The 18,830-nt window shown below is 43.6% G+C and overlaps 1 protein-coding gene across 1 annotated transcript in view; it reads left to right on the forward strand.

The window, feature by feature from the left end:
- Nucleotides 1-400: 400 nt before the first annotated feature.
- Nucleotides 401-18,830, forward strand: part of LOC115162786 (uncharacterized) — a 49,421-nt gene continuing 30,991 nt past the window's right edge. Inside the window, exons 1-3 of the mRNA XM_029714212.1 lie at nucleotides 401-551; nucleotides 6,315-6,350; nucleotides 7,389-7,446. Coding sequence (XP_029570072.1) covers nucleotides 401-551; nucleotides 6,315-6,350; nucleotides 7,389-7,446 — 245 coding nt within the window. The remainder of the gene's footprint in view (nucleotides 552-6,314; nucleotides 6,351-7,388; nucleotides 7,447-18,830) is intronic.

Here is an 18,830-nt window from a genome sequence, read left to right on the forward strand (position 1 = left end):
TCAACGGGCAATTCCTTCGACCTCATGGCTTGGTTTTTGCTCTGATATGCACTGTCAATAGTGGGACCTTACATAGACAAGTGTGTGCCTTTCCAAATCATGTCCAATTAATTGAATTTACCACAGGTGGACTCCAATCAAGTTGTAGAAATATCTCAAGGATGATCAATGGAATCCAGTTGCACCTGAGCTCAATTTCGAGCCTCATAGCAAAGGGTCTGAAATTATTTCTGTTTTTATTTGTAATACATTTGCAGTCATTTCTAAAACCTGTTTTCACTTTGTCACTATGGGGTGTTGTGTGTCGATTCATGAGGACAAAATATATTTAATGCATTTCAGAATAAGGCTGTAAGGTAAGAAAATGTTGAAAAAGTCAAGGGGTCTGAATACTTTCCAAATGCGCTGTTTCCCCAACCATCTACCCATAAGCACCACCCTCCACACCAGTCACCTCCTCATCACTCCTGTCACTTTCACAGAGCTGCAGGAGCTTATCAAGAAACTGAAGATCAAGCCACCAGGGGAGGACACAAGCCAAGTTCCTTGGGGTCACATTCCAAGAAAATATCCATGAATCCCTAAAGAGTGACTGGAGAATGAGGGAAGTAAGTGCCTGAACCACCTTAGGGTACTCTGCAGAAGAAAAGGAGGAGCCACGGCCGGGACAGCCATAAGATTGTATCAGAGCTACATCCGGCCACTCTTTGAGTATGCTACACTAGCCTGATGAAACGTGGGGAGGTCTCACGTCAGAAAACTTTAGACCATTGCCATGAAGATGGTATACAAACTCCTCACGTAAACAAACACACACTGCATACATTAACTTTCAGATCTGAGAACTGAAGAGGAGAGGGATGGCTGTTCTGGAGGTTTACCCTCAGGTCGGTGGACAATCCATCTCTGAATCCCATGATTCAGGAGGAAGAAGCTTACCCGCCCAGATTTTGATCCAGCACCCCTCTCTCTGTGCTTCCTAAATAGTGAGCATTTTCATCACTTCTAAACCACTTTCAAACCCATTTTAGAGTGGATATCTCGTGTATTTTATTGTGATTGTAGCCTCTCTTATTCCTGCTGATATTTTAACACATGGTTTTTAACCCCTGGACCTACTTTAAACCACTTTTAAACTCACCTGCCCAGGAACAGTGGGTCACTGCAATAGAAGCTGACATTTTAACAACCTAAACCCCAGTTTTACTGCACTGTAAGTTGATTTTTTTTCTTTCACATAACTCTTAATAACGCTAGAGGCTGACATTATTTACATTTTTACTATCCAAACCCATTTCAAACCACCTATGGACACAGATGCTCCCAGCTTTTAAGAACGTTTTAAATTTGAAAAATAAAAATACATATAATCCACTTTTTAAAATATGTATACTTACCTGCAGTGACCTTTTAAAACATTCATAGGCCGACTTACCCAAAGTGCCCTTTTAACATGCACCTAATGACTTATCGGAATATTTACCTGAGATCCAGACCACAATGTAGACGGTATGTAGCTGCAGAAGACATGCGCATAATCCTCTTTGCCTCTCCTGTTGAATGATGGAAACACCCCCAGTAATCTGAAGAACAAGTTTCCATCCCCTACTTTATATTTTTTATAAAGTCATTACACCTCCCCCAACCCCCTTGCCCTAAACCGGGTTTGTATCTTATTTCCAACCCTACCCCTTAACACTTTACCCTAAGCCGGGATTGTACCCTCTACCCAACCCCTCTATTTTATTTTCTTTACTTTACTTCTTTTAACATTTTTTTATCTATTAAAGTTTGTTTTAATCAAATCAAGTTGAGGAAGAAAAAATAATAATTCCACCACCACCCGTTGTACCTTGCCAAATATGACCTCCACCAGACAGATACATGGAGAAGAGGGATATAAGAGGGCACGAAACTCTGAGTTGTCCCTACCAATCCCAAAGTTCATATTTCTTTCTTGTGTTTATCTGTTCAGATTTTTGTTCACTGGATATACTGTATGGCAATATTCTTAAACGTGATGCGCAAGAGGACAGTTGGCAAGAGAAGACGTTATCGGTTACTAACTTGGTTAGGTAAATGTTAGGTAAATGTCCTTAAGTCTTCTAAATAAAAATGAGCGCTTCTAGCTAACTTTAACGACTTTCTCTTTTTATTGGTAGAGGATTTTATTATTTTCCTGGCTTTTGAAATGGCACTGTTACTACGGGAGATGATGCTGTCATGGAGCATATGATCTGTAGAAGGACTAGCTAGGCAACCTGTTGAGGCCAGGGGGCAGGATCTTATCCCGGTATTGGGATTCATTGTCATGTGACCATGGCGGGGAATTCAAAACTGCAAGAGTAATCATTTGAAATACTCAAATAATCAACTATTTTCCTCCATTTCAAAGATATATCTCCTAAATCTAACCACGCTGTCCGATTTTCAAAGAGGCTTTACGGAGAATGCATAAAGTTAGGTTATGTTAGGAGTAGATTGACAATAGCTGTGTGTAAAGTTTAGCCAATTCAAAGAAGGGCATCAACAGACAGAAAACTAGCTAGAATTATGCACTTACCTTTGACAATCTGCATCAGATGACACTCATAGGACATTATGTTATACAATACATGCATTTTTAGTTCCATCAAGTTCATATTTATATCCAAAAACAGCATTTACAGTCGCGGTGAAATTCAGAATTTTTTTCGGCTCGAATGCTCCCAGTGAATCCAGCATTACAAATCACGGAATTACTATTCGAAAACACTGGTAAATTATAATATTGTCATTCAAAGAATAATATATTATCATCTCGTAATTGCTACCGAATGGCCAGATCTCAAAATAACTTTACTGGGAAATCACATTTTGCAATAAACGGGGTACAATGCTAAGAACAATAAGCTAAGCTATAAGCTAAGCTATACAGTTAGCGTCATCTAATATCGATAATAACATTGTAAATATCCCCTTACCTTTGATTATCTCCATCAGAAGGCACTGCCAGGTCCAGAACAAATGTGCTTTCTTTTGACAAAGTTCATAATTTATGTCCAAATAACACCAAATAGTTAGCGTTCAGTAGGCTCCCACAAAACGTGGTGGGGGTGTGTAAAGTCACGCCGAAAAGCTAAAAAAAAAACTAGTAAATAATCTATTTATGTTCGTTCAAACATGTCAAACGTTGTTTAGCATTAATCTTTTGGTCCATTTTTAACGTGAAACATCAGTAAACATCAGTAATATTTTCACACAACCTATCAAGTGTCTTAGATAAACGATTATGACAAACACACTCTTCTCAGATTTATGCGCAGGCGCAAAAAATGAAGTGATGACGTGTCAACTTTCAAGCATTCTAATTCGGTCTGTATTCATCACAGATGCTTCAAACAACTTTATAAAGATCGTTGACATCTAGTGGAATCCGTAGGAGTTGCGAACTGAATCCTTTCTCACTATGGGATCTATAAAACAATGACACTAAATAGTACAGTCACAAAATTAAAAAAAAATTTAAATATATTTTTCACAGGTTTTTGCCTGCAATATGAGTTTTGTTATACTTACAGACACCATTCAAACTGTTTTAGAAAATTCTGAGTGTTTTCTATCCAAACCTGAACAAAAATATGCATATTCTAGCTTCTGAGTTGGTGTAGGAGGCAGTTAAAAATGGGCACATATTTTTTTCCAAAATTCTCAATACTGCCCCCTAGCCCAATCATAGTGCTCATTGACTGGACATTCGAAATGACCATGGCAATTATGCATCACAATAGTAATATTAATTTTGCAACACGCAGCAATCCACTCACAGTACCTATTAACTGGCTGCTGCGATTATAGTCTGGGGGGGCCGTGTGTAAAATATTCAACAGATATTATGACACCCTGCCCTGTTTTACCCAACTCTTAAACTAATCCTCAAATCCTTTCAAATAATCCTGTCAAATAAACACAAGGCCTAAAACAAAGGAAGGAAACGTGAGCTCGTAGAGAAAAAAGAGAGGTGGAAATTAAGCCAACTTCCACACTTGGATGTTGTCGTTAAAGTTCATTTGTGAAATTTCTTTCCTTCTTAAAGCGTTTGAGCCAATCAGTTGTGTTGTGACAAGGTAGGGGTGGTATATAGAAGACAGCCCTGTTTGGTAAAATACCAAGTCCATATTATGGCAAGAACAGCTCAAATAAGCAAAGAGAAATGACAGTCCATCCTTACTCTAAGACATGAAGGTCAGTCAATCCAGAAAATGTCTAGACCTTTGAAAGTTTCTTAAAGTGCAGTCGCAAAAACCATCAAGCACTATGATGAAACTGGCTCTCATGAGGACCGCCACAGAAAAGGAAGACCCAAAGTTACATTTGCTGCAGAGGATAAGTTCATTAGTTACCAGCCCAAATAAATGTTCAAGTAACAGACACAACTCAACATCAACTGTTCAGAGGAGACTGCATGAATCAGGCCTTCATGGTTGAATTGCTGCAAAGAAACAACTACTAAAGAACACAAATAAGAAGGAGAAACTTGCTTGGGCCAAGAAACACAAGCAATGGACATTAGACCAGTGGAAATATGTCCTTTGGTCTGATGAGTCCAAATTTGAGATTTTTGGTTCCAACCGCTTTGTCTTTGTGAGACGCAGAGTAGTTGAACGGATGATCTCAGCATGTGTGCATCCCATCATGAAGCATGGAGGAGGAGGTGTGTCGGTGTGGGGGTGATTTGCTGGTGAAACAGTCTGTGATTTATTTAGAATTCAAGGCACACTTAACCAGCATGGCTACCACAGCGTTCTGCAGCGATACACTATCCCATCTGGTTTGCGCTTAGTGGGACTATCATTTGTTTTTCAACAGGACAATGACCCAACACACCTCCAGACTGTGTAAGGGCTATTTGACCAAGAAGGAGACTGATAGAATGCTGCATCAGATGACCTGGCCTCCACAATTACCTCAACCCAATTGAGATGGTTTGGGATGAGCTGGACCACAGAATGAAGGAAAAGCAGCCAACAAGTGCTCAGCATATGTTGATGCTGTATTACTCATAGTTGATGTAATGATCACATGATTGTAAAGAAAAACCAGGCGCAAGAACTCTATTGAGTGGAGGCCACATCCAAGACTATTAATATCAATGTTGCAAGATGTGAGTCTTTGATTAGTTCAATACAGCTTGATTTGGCTCGTTTGGTTTGGCTCAGTAGTGTGAAATGTCCTTGAGTACAGGAAGCAACATACATTATTGGGTGTTTACGTAAGAACCTTATCTCTTTTAGATGAACCAATGTTATCTAAATGTGTTTTTGGCAAAAGGTCTGGGGTGGGTTGCATAGTAATTCCCCTAAAATCCTTTTCTCATCAACTGTGGACACGTTCCTACTTTAAGAGTTGCATTGTTGGGACAAACAGTAGTGCGGAATAATTATGAATGTGGTTCCATTTGGGAATTACTAACTCTATTTGTATGCTCAGGTCAGTGGAGGCAGGTGGGAGGTGCTATAGGAGGACAGACATTGTAATGGCTGGATTTGAATAAATGGAACGGTCTCGGTAGTGTGGAATGGTGGTGTACGTACAACCTGTGGTGGTTGCTGAGTAGCCCCACAGACGAGTAAAGCTGAAATTGCCCTATTATTGACCTAGTCTCATTAATCAAAGAATAGCCCTCTTGGCCTCCGGTTCCCTGGTCCTCCTCACATTTTCCTGACATTCTTCCTATTTCCTTTTAAAATGTATACGCCGATGACGTGAATGTCGATTAAGGCAGCCCTCCGCACCTCTCTGATTCAGAGAGGTTGGATTAAATGCAGAAGACACATTTCAGTTGAATACATTCAGTTGAACAACTGACTAGTATCCCCCTTTCCCTTACCCTGTTCCCCCTGACCCCTACTGTCTCCATTCTCAGTATCTATGCTGCAATAATCTATGTGACGGGGGGCTAGGGTCAGTCTGTCCTTTCTGGTGTAATTATCCTGTCTTATCTGTGTGTGTGTGTGTGTGTGTGTGTGTGTGTGTGTGTGTGTGTGTGTGTGTGTGTGTGTGTGTGTGTGTGTGTGTGTGTGTGTGTGTGCCAGGGAGGGGGAGCGGCAGGCGTGACAAGGGAGGAGAGGCGGCAGGCGTGACATCTTTCAGGTGTCTGAAGTATATCTAGTCTTTCATTGTAGAGTGAGACTGCTTTATGGAAAGAGTCACCATGACCACTCCACTACTGATGTTTGGTATGTGACCATCCCTATCAAACTCTGCACATTTGCTAGAATTTGTCTGTACAATCTCTGGACTTTTCTTAACATTTGTTTGTTTCATTTGTGCAGTACTTCTGGCTCTACCCTGCTGCTACAGCGCACCTGGTAAGTGGAAAGCACTATCATGTCTTTCATCCGTTTGTATGATGGAAATGGGGCCAACTGTTGAGAAGTGTAGGGCTGTGTGGGCTACTACTCTGCCTCCCAGGTTGATATGTGTACGGTATGTCGTACTGTGGGCTCCTCTTCTTTTACAGTAAGCAATAGCAAAATTGATTGTGAATTATTTCTCTGTGGCTTGGACTTGAGCGTTTGTGCATCATGTACCTTACTTCCTTGATATGCCTGCTGAAAACAAATCTCAACCAGGAATGCATAGATTTTTGTTTAAAGTCACAAACAGAGTTCTGCCTGTATATGGATATCTCTGCAATCTAGATGATACATTTGTGAAGTCAGTTGAGTCATCATTACCGTAAACAGAATGGCCTGCTCGAGCATGGTTTTATAGAGCTCTGTGATGTTTTACCAGTAACTACTAAGCAAAGCCAGTTCAGACAGAAAGGTCAGATTACACCAATCGGAATCAAATTCTTTCTACCTTATTTTTGTGGTCTATTTAAGTTGACCATTTCTGCTCACACATTCTCTTCTCCTGCATTGCTGTTGCGCTAAGCTATGCGATAGGCTTTTCTTTCTGCTTAATATTGCTGCTGTAACATATCTGCCACCCCGCTATGCATTTTTGTTTCTCACCAGCCCTGCCTCCATCTGTTTGGTTCTGCTTTTTTTCCTGTCAGATTGGTATATATCTCGCTCACTGCCTGAAGTTGATTAATAAGGGTAATAATTGACTCATTGCTCGGACAATGAGCTCTCCTGAAGGAGCTTAACGCCAAGATCAAATGTATTGCAATCTATTTTGTAATACATGGATAAAGGAATTGTGGGTTTAATTTCTGAATTGAAACAATTAATGATTAAATTCTTTATTTAAAAAAATTCTAAGCAACTGTCATTGACAACATTTTGCACAGGACATTTACATAGAACATTTTTCAGTTAGCGTAAAGAGCTTCTCACAGAACACGTAGCCAGGACATTGTCTTAAGGTGTGGATGTTCCTATTGTTCCATCTCACAGGGAAAATCAATCGTTTTGGACTTCCAGTCTCTGCCCATAGCAGGGATTTCTATGTCAGGTGAGTATAGTCAGTATATAGTCAGTATATAATTCCCTCATCTGTGCTCTGTGTAGAAGTTGCCTAAAACTGACCATAGATCAGTGTTAAGTGGGGTTATTTGTATTTTTGTTGAGCAAAACTTAGTGTGGGAGCTAGGCCTACTACGCTGTGTACCCCCATGCACTCAACTTGGCAGAAAAACTATGAAGCCAGTTATAGCCTATTCCCTGTTTATGAGTCTTGTGGTAAACCGTGGGGTGTTGGGTTGAGCGTGCAGAGATTAACACAGAGACAAAAAACACGACTTTACTAGGCAACAAAATAAACATAACAACAAAATAACTTAGGTTTGGCTCGGTCCTTCTTCTCAGATTCTGCTCCGTGTTTGTTTCTTGGTCTTCCCTCGCAGTGTGCCACGGTGCTCCCTTTATGTGGCGTGCACGGCTGGTTGGCACTCTCCCCTAATTACCTCTACTTGGGGCGATCAGCGTCAGGGCGCCCAGCCCATGTACTCCCAGCAGAGGGAGCCAACGTCGCGGCACATACCTTCCCTCTATCAGCAACCCTTGGGGTAGAGCGTCCCCCCCGTCCCCCGTCCCCCCCACCAACCGGGAGGGAGGCGTGCTCAGGGTTAGGTTTGCGTCCCTCCTGGAGAAGGCATCCGCATTACCTGTGGATGACAGAGAATCGCTGTAAGGACAGGAACCAGCGGGTCATTTGTGTCCTTACCTCTTGCCATCCACACAAGGGGGACATGGTCAGTGGTCAGGGTGAACTTCCTCCCGCGGAGGTAATACTTGAGGGTGTCCAGTGCCCACTTCACGGCGAGGCACTCCTCGACAATCGAGTACTTCTTCTCCCTAGGGAGGAGCTTCCTGCTGACATACATGATGGGGTGCTCCTCGCCTTCCTGCTCTTGGGACAAGACGGCCCCTACCACTGTGTCAGACGCGTCTGTCTGGACCAGGAGGTTTTTGAGGAGTCCGGGGTGATGAGTACCGGGTGCAAACATAGCACGTCCTTCAGGGCCTGGAACGCCGCGTCTGTGTCCTCTGTCCATCGCACACTCTGGAGTAGGCGTGCTTTCGTTATGTCTGTGAGGGGAGAAGCTATTGCGGCAAAGTTAGATACAAATTGACTGTAGTAGCCTGCTAACCCCAGGAACAACTTAAACTGCCTCTTGGTTCGGGGGACCGGCCATTACCTAATTGCAGCGGGATATTTTTCTTGGGGCTTCACATTTCCCTGCCCGATTTGATAGCCCAGGTACTCCACCTCAGAGTAGCCCAATGTTGTGTCTCTGACTATGATTAAATTATATGACATGCTATTTTATCAAATCGATTACCTAACGTGATTGAATTAAATCATGCAACAATTAAACCATTAATAACCTGGGGCACCATGGAAGCATTCATTTATATAGAGCGGTTATCTCCCGAATCCAATCTCTTAAAGATCTGAAGATCTTTAATATCAATATCTGTCAATTATTAATCGTCACCTTATTCAGCCTCATTCTGATGGTCGTAAAGTACTTGGTTATCTGCACGAACCCTGGCTAACAAGTTGAATCAGCAATACACAAATTGGCTTAATTATTTATTTATTAAATACCGAAATAATCACACAGAATTACATATATATACACAGGATAGATCATACATCGATTACTAATCATGTCATGAAAAGCCCCTAGTGGGCTAACCCAATATGACGGCTGGGAACACAAAGGAAGGGGGTTGGATTTGAATGAAAGAGCGAGAAGACTGAGAGACAAAGGGATTGGGTCTCTATCAGACCTTGAGAAGCTATACGACCGTAAATACAGAATCTTATGCATTCTAATAACCACTCATTCGGAAAAGGAAAATGCAAGATATATATTTACTCTGAGCTGCGCTTCGATAGATTAGTCGAAGATAGAAGACTGGTTTACCCAGCAGAGATCGACCATTGTCATTTGAAGAATCTTTCTGGTTGTAGTGTTGTAGAGCGGATACGTTAAAGTACCCTGTCGTTCTTTGGAGATTGTCTGTCCTTTCCTAAGCCACGTATGTTTACAGCTGCAGCTGATAACTCAACATCTAGGAGGTATCACTTCTTCTTTAGCCTCTCTGGGCAAGGTGGGACGTGACCGTCCCACACTATTCAACAGCCAGTGAAATAGCATGGTGCGAAATACAAAACAGCAAAAATATCATAATTTCGATTTCTCAAACATATGACTATCTTACACCATTTTAAAGATACACATCTCCTTAATGCAGTGCTTCTCAATTATTTTCTGTTACGCCCCCCCTAGGAAGAAGTAAACATTTCGCGCCCCCCCAACTCTCCGCCGCGACTGTAAATAGTATCATTTGTCTATAAAATTGTTATAAGTACACCTCTGCATAACATTGTATTATTATTTTTGCAGCACTTGCGTCATCCAGCATGAGAGACCATGTCTAATGCTGCAGGCAGTATCAGCTCCTCTGCTATGGAGTGGGGTTTTTTGCACTGAGCAATTTGGTACGCCACCTTATATGATGCTAACAGTGCTCGCTGGTTTACTGAAGTAGCATTCACAAAGCGGGACGATTGTTGACAATATTCGGCACGTTTTCGATGAAAAAACTCAAGCGGCTTATCAGCGTGATTGGGGTGTAATGTCTTTAAGTGACGCCTTAATTTATTTGGCTTCATGCTGTCCGCTGCCAACATTTTTAGACAGAGTAAACATGCCGGTCTTTCCTCGTCTCCCACCGTAGTCACAGTGAAGCCAAGCGCTACATTCGCTTCGTCATATTTCCTCGTCTTAGCTTTCGGGAGACTTACGTTTGTCTCATTATCTCCGTCTCTCTCCGCCTTTCTTTTCATCCCTGTTAAATATTTTTCCATGGTGTCTCTTAAGGGTTTGTTATCTGCACTTCATATCTCCTGCTCTGTGCTGTGTGATCTTGTTCGATTAAAAAAAAAACTACTACGGGGCAAAAAAAAGCGTGTTCCCCGGGGTCACGCGCCCCCCCTGGCATCGCTCCGAGCCCCCCCAGGGGGGCGCGCCCCACTATTTGAGAAGGACTGCCTTAATGTAACCACATTGTCCGATTTCAAAAAGGCTTTACAGCGAAAGCAAAACATTAGATTATGTTAGGAGAGTACATAGACAAAAATAACCACACAGCCATTTTCCAAGCAAGGATATATGTCACAAAAACCCAAAACACAGCTAAATGAAGCACTAACCTTTGACGATCTTCATCAGATGACACTCCTAGGACATCATGTTACACAATACATGTATGTTTTGTTCGATAAAGTTCATATTTATATCCAAAAACAGCATTTTACATTGGCGTGTGATGTTCAGAAAATGTATTTCCACCAAAACTTTCGGTGAATGACCACATCAATTTACAAAAATACTCATCATAAACGTTGACAAAATACATAACAATTATTTTTAAGAATTATAGATACAGTACTCCTTTATGCAACCGCTGTGTCAGATTTTAAAATAGCTTTTTGGCGAAAGCACATTTTTCAATATTCTGAGTACATAGCTCGCCATCAAAGCAAGCTATACAGACACCCGCCAAGTTCTGGGGTCACCTAAACTCAGAATTAGTATTATAAATATTCTCTTACCTTGGCTGATCTTCGTCAGAATGCACTCCCAGGACTGCTACTTCCACAAGAAATGTTTTTGTTTGAAATAATCCATATTTATGTCCAATACCTCCGTTTTGTTCGTGTGTACAGAGCACTATCCAAAGGCATAACGCGCGAGCGCGGTACCAGAGACGAAAAGTCCAAATGTTCCATTACCGTTCTTAGAAGCATGTCAAACGTAAAAATGCAATAATATTCCAACCGGACAATAGCATATTCATTCAAGAAGAAAAAGAAGGAAAGGCGTGCTCGCGGGATCGTGCATTACCAATCCCTTTGTCCATAGGCAGTCCACTCATTGACTGAGCTACTATTCTCTGCCCAGTTACAGGAGACGGATAAAAAAAACTTTCTGAAGGCTTTTGGCAGCCAATGGAAGCCTTAGGAATTGCAACGTGACCCCACAGACACTGTAGTTTTGATAGGGATTAGAAAGAAGAACTACAATTCTCAGATCTCCCACTTGCTGGTTGAATTCTTCTCAGGTTTTTGCCTGCCATATGAGTTATGTTATACTCACAGACACCATTCAAACAGTTTTAGAAACTTCAGTGTGTTTTCTATCCAAATATACTAATAATATGCATATTCTAGTTTCTGGGCCAGAGTAGTAAGCAGTTTAATTTGGGTACGTTTTTCATCCGGCCGTGAAAATACTGCCCCCTGTATTTTAAGAAGTTAGTGAATAATCGTTAAAAGTTCAGACCAAGTTGCCATAATCAGCTCGCGCTGTATTCTGGCTGGTCTAGTCGAAATTCCGCATTCCAGCGTGGTGATCGTCACCTCCACGTTGAAATTTGCCCTTTTGAACGTTAGGACAGCAGTCCTAACATTTCTGGAACTAAATGTTAATTTCGTTAGGTTGAAGTTGAAATTAGCCCTTTAAACATATGAACACCAGTCCTTACATCATCGGGAACTGAGGTTGAATTCCGTCAACGGGCTTTGTACTGCGGGAGAGAAGGGCGTGTTTCATAGTTCTCAACAAATGTCTGTTCACTTGGGTGTGGCCACTGAGTGAGCATAAGTTTACTTATGAAAACAATTCTCTCATTTAGAAGCTAAAATCACATTTCATCTTCTCACAAATTGTTTCCTATTTAAATATTTAAATTGTACAACAATTCCATGTGAATCTGATAACTAGAATGTGTAGACATTCCAGATACAATTTATGTTGTCCTATCATCAGATATAATGTCCCAGACAACAACATCTGACATCATATTCTTTAAGTACCAACGAAGACTTTCAACTGGTTGAGAAAGGGAATATTGCTCCACTTCCCAACCTTTTGATGGTAACATACTTTCTCTGTGCTAACACAGGGCTTTCCAAGAGTCTATTCTGTAGAGTGGAGAGAAAAAGGGGAAAGGTATTTATGAGGGGTCATAAACCTCACCCAACAGGGCAATGTCATGACACCAGCTTGTACTTGTGGGGGTTCGTGGTCAGCCCCGTATCCCTTAGCGCATCCATCACCGCCTGTAACCTACAGAGATGGTACTCCCAACTGTCACTGTGCACGATTATGTCATCCAAATAAGCAGCAGGGTACTCACAGTGCGGGCGCAGGACACGGTCCATGAGTCTTGGAAAAGTTGCTGGGGCCCCGTGGAGCCCGAAAGGAAGAACCCGGTAGTAGTATAGCCCCACCGGGGTGCCAGTACTTGGGGTAGGCGTCGAATTTACTGACCTCGTTCAAGCCCCGGAAGTCATTGCAGAAGCAGACGGTTCCGTCCGGTTTCGGTACCAGCACTATAGGGTTAGACTACTCACTGTGGGACTACTCCAGTACCCCCATCTTTAGCATTGTTGTCACTTCCCGCTGGACTGCCACCCTCCGGGCTTCTGGTATCTGGTATTGCCGTTTACTCACTTTTTCTATGATGTTCCACGAGATCCGTGTTCCCCGGCACCTTGGAGAATACGACCTTGTAACTTTGACAGTGGGCGGGATCTGCTTTGGCCGGGTCCACTTTGTGCACAGCGCCTCTCGTGCGTGCCACTTCTTCAGTAGGCTCACATGGTAAAGCTTGGAGGGGTTTTCTCCACCCCGGTTCGCAGACCTTATAATTGACGTCGGCTACCCGCTTGACGATGTTGTAGGGCTCATGCCACGTAGCCAGGAATTTTCTCTCCGTTGTGGGGATCAGCACCAAGACCTTCTCACCCGGATGGAACTGTTGTGGTTGGGCCCCCCGGTTGTATACCCACTCCTGGGCTAGTTGCGCCTGGGCCATGTGCTCCCTCACCACTGGCCAAATTGCTGTCATACTCTCCCTCATCTCCTCTGCGTGTTCCACCATGCTGCGAAGGGGGGTTGGTTGCTCCTCCCAGATCTCCTTGGCTAGGTCCAGCAGTCCGCAGGGCTGATGGCCATACAGGAGCTCTAAGGGCGAGAACCCAGTGGACGCTTGGGGTACCTCGTGCACCGAGAACATCAGGTGGGGCAGCAGCTGGTCCCAGTTTCTCCCGTCTCTCTCGATGACCTTCTTCAGCATCTGCTTTATTGAAGCATTCGACTAGCCCGTCAGTTTGGGGATAGTACACACTGGTCCTCACCTGTTTGATTCGTAACAGATTGCAAAAATGTCCCGCAGAATACACACCCGGCTGGATAAATGGAAGAGCTCCCGTGCAATACCTTTCACTGCTGCCGTGCGTAACAGGATTGCCTCTGGATACCAAGTGGCGTAATCCACGATTACCAGGATGTATTGGTGTCCCCTCGCAGTCTTCACCAACAGACCCACCAGATCCATCACCACCCGCTCAAACGGCACCCCTATAATGGGCAAGGGAACCACAGGGTTTCTATAATGTGCCCTCGGAGCTGTGATCTGGCACTCCGGGCAGGTACGGCAGTAGTCCTCCACGGTGCACTTGACTCCGGGCCAGTGGAACCGATTCCCGATCCGCTCCCTGATTTTCTCCATCCCCAGGTGTGCCCCGAGCAGGTGGGTGTGGGTGAGCTGCAAGACAGTCCTAACATACCAGGTGGGTATGAGTAACAAGTCTTTCATCTCCCTATTGTGCTTTACTACTTGATACAATAAATTATGCTTGATGGCGAAGTGGGGGTAGCGCCACTCGGTTACCCCAGGTAATAGCACAACATCCACCGCGATCACCTGGCCCCTCGCGTTCTGGAAGTTGGGGTTTTCTAACTGGGCCGTCCCGAACTGGCCCGTGATGATTCCAGTGTTGGGCGGTCCGTCTGGTGCCTCCACCTCCATAAAGGGGAGCCTGAAGTCCTCCTCGGACGAAGGCTCGCTTCCCGGCACAGGGTCATCTCCCTCCTCCTGGTCCGACTCGGGCCCAGTGGCCACCTCTGGTGGCGGGGCATCCTTTTTCCTCTCCTTCCTACATCACATGCGCATCTCCACAGTGCCTGGAAAAGAAGGCAATACCCAGGAGAATGGGCACGGGCAGGTTAGGAACAGCCCCCACGCACATCTGGCACTCCCCCCTTGGGGTGGTTATCCACACCGGCATGGTTGGGTACCTCTTCGTGTTCCTGTGTACACAGGACAATGTCACCACATCTTTCCCCTCTCGTGTGAGCCACTGCGGTTGGGCCAGGGTAACATGCTGCCGGAGTCCAGCAGAGCGCTGTTGTCGACGACATCGATTCGTACTGGAACACGACAAGACCGGAATATTGATTAGACCTAAAAGTTTAGTATAGACACTTTTTCATAACATTTTAGTTTAAGTAGGTCTAATGATATAAGTAGGTCTGATGATATTCTAAAAACATAAAGTGCATATTTTTCTCTATTGACCATATAATAAAAACATTGCAACTCTCCATGTCGCTGAATCAGTGGGAGCCCTGAGCTTGTATCCAGGCAACAAGACTACGGGTCTAGGGGTGATGGGAGACATGTAATCGCACAACAGCTGGGAGAAAGACGGCCCAGTCTAAGTCTCTCCCAACACCGCCGCTAATGATTGGAACATGTCAAATATGCCCCTGTCCACTCGCTGTCCCCACAGTTCCAGTTTGGCTTTGAATGCAGCCACTTTATCTGCCATCCTCTCTGGGCTAGGTGGGACGTTAGCGTCCCACTCTATTCAACAGCCAGTGGAATCGCGTGGTGTGAAATACAAATACCTCAAAAATGCTTTAACTTCAATTTCTCAAACATATTACTATTTTCACTATTTTAAAGATAAGACTCTCGTTAATCCAACCACGTTGTCCGATTTCAAAAAGGCTTTACAGCGAAAGCAAAACATTAGATTATGCCAGGAGAGTACCCAGCCAAAAATAATCACACAGCCATTTTCAAAGCAAGCATATATGTCACAAAAACCAAAACCATAGCTTAATGCAGCACTAACCTTTGATGATCTTCATCAGATGACATCCCTAGGACATTATGTTATACAATGCATGCATGTTTTGTTCAATGAACTTCATATTTATATCAAAAACCAGCTTTTTACATTAGCATGTGATGTTCAGAACTAGCATATCCACCGAAAACTTCCGGTGAATTTACTAAATTACTCATGATAAACGTTGACAAAATACATAACAATTATTTTAAGAATTATAGATACAGAACTCCTTTATGCAAACGCTGTCAGATTTTAAAATAGCTTTTCAGCGAAAACACATTTTGCAATATTCTGAGTACATAGCTCGGCCATCACAGGCTAGCTAATTTGACACCCACCAAGTTTGGGGCAACCTAAACTCAGAATTACTATTAGAAAAATTGGATTACCTTTGCTGTTCTTAGTCAGAATGCACTCCCAGGACTTCTACTTCAACAACAAATGTTGTTTTGGTTCGAAATAATCCATAGTTATATCCAAATACCTCCGTTTTGTTCGTGCGTTCAGGTCACTATCCGAAGGGTAACGCGCGAGCGCATTTCGTGACAAAAAATGTCCAAATATTCCATTACCGTACTTAGAAGCATGTCAAACGCTGTTTAAAATCAATTTTTATGCTATTTTTCTCGTAAAATAGCGATAATGTTCCAACCGGACAACGTTGTATTCATTCAAAGACTGAAAAAAATTGAGTCTTCTCATGAACGCGCATCTCAGTCTCACTGTCCCCAGGCAGGCCACTTACAAACTCGGGTGCTGTACTTTGCCCAGAGACAGCAGACACCCCATTCTACTTTCTGGCGGCTTTAGAGAGCCAATGGAAGCCTTAGAAAGTGTCACGTTACAGCACAGATGCTGTATTTTCGATAGAGATGCAACAGAAGGACAACAAATTGTCAGACAGGGCACTTCCTGCATGGAATCTTCTCAGGTTTTGGCCTGCCATATGAGTTCTGTTATACTCACAGACACCATTCACACAGTTTTAGAAACTTTAGGGTGTTTTCTATCCACAAGTATTAATTATATGCATATCCTAGCTTCTGAGTTTGAGTAGGAAGCCGTTTAAAATGGGCACAAGTTCTTTTCAAAAATCGCTGTAGCGCCCCCTATCCTAGGCGACCGTCAAGAGGTTAAGTGCAGGGTGCTTGGATTCGATGTGCCTAAGCAGTTTTGAGGGCTTCATTGCCTCGTTAGATAGCCTATCTCCACATACTACGCACAGGGGGCTTGGAGCATGCGAGTCACCTGTCGCAATAAAGCCATATTTTAGGTAGGACATCATATTTCCTTTGAATTAGGCATTCTTTTTTTGCAGTCTCGGGCTCTGCTGTCTCTACATTATCGACATCGTCGTTGGGCCTTTTAGCTCCCTTACCCCTTCCGAAGAAGCTCTCCAGCGACGTTTGATTGTTTTTATTCATGTCAGCTAACGTAGCTAGCTCACGCAGACCGTGATGAACTCGCGGCGCACATATTACTGAAGTTCAAAATCTGTAAACTGTTGTGAGAGTGACTGAGATATGAGAGTGATGAGAAAAGACCAACAGACTGCACCAAGTTCAATGTAATTACTGCACAAATAGCCTATAATTGTATATAATCATTCTTTTCTTTTACTGTTTTTTAAATAAATAGTTTTCCTTTCCGTGCGGCCCAGTAGCAAATGTGCCCGGTGGTTGGGGACTGCTGCTATAGCATACCGAATTTTACGGAAGAGTAGGGCCAAGTGAAGATGGAAAAAAATAAGCAGTGATGGTTGGTGGTACTTGGATTATAGTTTTTGTCTCACAGTTAGTAGGGGTGGGCGGGGGGGGAGGGGGGGGGGGGGTTCTAAGCTGACACATGGAATTATTTTAAGATGGTCATACCATGGATTATTTAGCTATTTGATTTGGAATTTTATGACACCTTTAGGTATAAAATATAAAAAGACAGTCACAAAATAAATAATAAGAAACAAGTTTTTGAAGTGTCTGTCCTATTTTTAGATATAAGTAAGCTCAGGAAATATATAATCGTTTTTTTACTCTTTTTTCGGTAGGCATGCCGGGGGGACATGCCGAGGCAGTTGCAGTGCGTTCTGTGTGGTGCATACATTGGATTTATCTAACATTTGTGTCAAACTGTATGTGTCCATGGCTTGACAGAAAGGGTAGCAGAAGGGGAATGTTGAACTTTTGTTGCACACATATCCAGATGATGCTGCGAAAACCCTGCAGCTGTGATCAAATCAAATCAAATCAAATGCATTTATATAGCCCTTCGTACATCAGCTGATATCTCAAAGTGCTGTACAGAAACCCAGCCTAAACCCCAAACAGCAAGCAATGCATGTGAAAGAAGCACGGTGGCTAGGAAAAACTCCCTAGGAAAAACTCCCTAGAAAGGCCAAAAACCTAGGAAGAAACCTAGAGAGGAACCAGGCTATGAGGGGTGGCCAGTCCTCTTCTGGCTGTGCTGGGTGGATATTATAACAGAACATGGTCAAGATGTTAAAATGTTCATAAATGACCAGCATGGTCAAATAATAATAATCCTAGTAGTTGTCAAGGGTGCAACAAGCACGTCCGGTGAATAGGTCAGGGTTCCATAGCCGCAGGCAGAACAGTTGAAACTGGAGCAGCAGCATGGCCAGGTGGACTGGGGACAGCAAGGAGTCATCATGCCAGGTAGTCCTGAGGCATGGTCCTAGGGCTCAGGTCCTCCGAGAGAAAGAAAGAAAGAGAGAAAGAGAGAATTAGAGAGAGCATATTTAAATTCACACAGGACACCGGATAAGACAAGAGAAATACTCCAGATGTAACAGACTGACCCTAGCCCCCCGACACATAAACTACTGCAGCATAAATACTGGAGGCTGAGACAGGAGGGATCAGAAGACACTGTGGCCCCATCCGATGATACCCCCGGACAGGGCCAAACAGGCAGGATATAACCCCACCCACTTTGCCAAAGCACAGCCCCCACACCACTAGAGGGATGTCTCCAACCACCAACTTACCGTCCTAAGACAAGGCCGAGTATAGCCCACAAAGATCTCCGCCACGGCACAACCCAAGGGGGGGGCGCCAACCCAGACAGGAAGACCACGTCAGTGACTTAACCCACTCAAGTGACGCACCCCTCCCATGGACGGCATGGAAGAACACCAGTAAGCCAGTGACTCAGCCCCTGTAATAGGGTTAGAGGCAGAGAATCCCAGTGGAGAGAGGGGAACTGGCAAGGCAGAGACAGCAAGGGCGGTTCGTTGCTCCAGCCTTTCCGTTCACCTTCACACTCCTGGGCCAGACTATACTTAATCATAGGACCTACTGAAGAGATAAGTCTTCAATAAAGACTTAAAGGTTGAGACTGAGTCTGCGTCTCTCACATGGGTAGGCAGACCATTCCAT

This window comes from Salmo trutta, chromosome 26 (genome assembly GCF_901001165.1).
Source record: "Salmo trutta chromosome 26, fSalTru1.1, whole genome shotgun sequence".
Lineage (NCBI taxonomy): Eukaryota > Metazoa > Chordata > Actinopteri > Salmoniformes > Salmonidae > Salmo > Salmo trutta.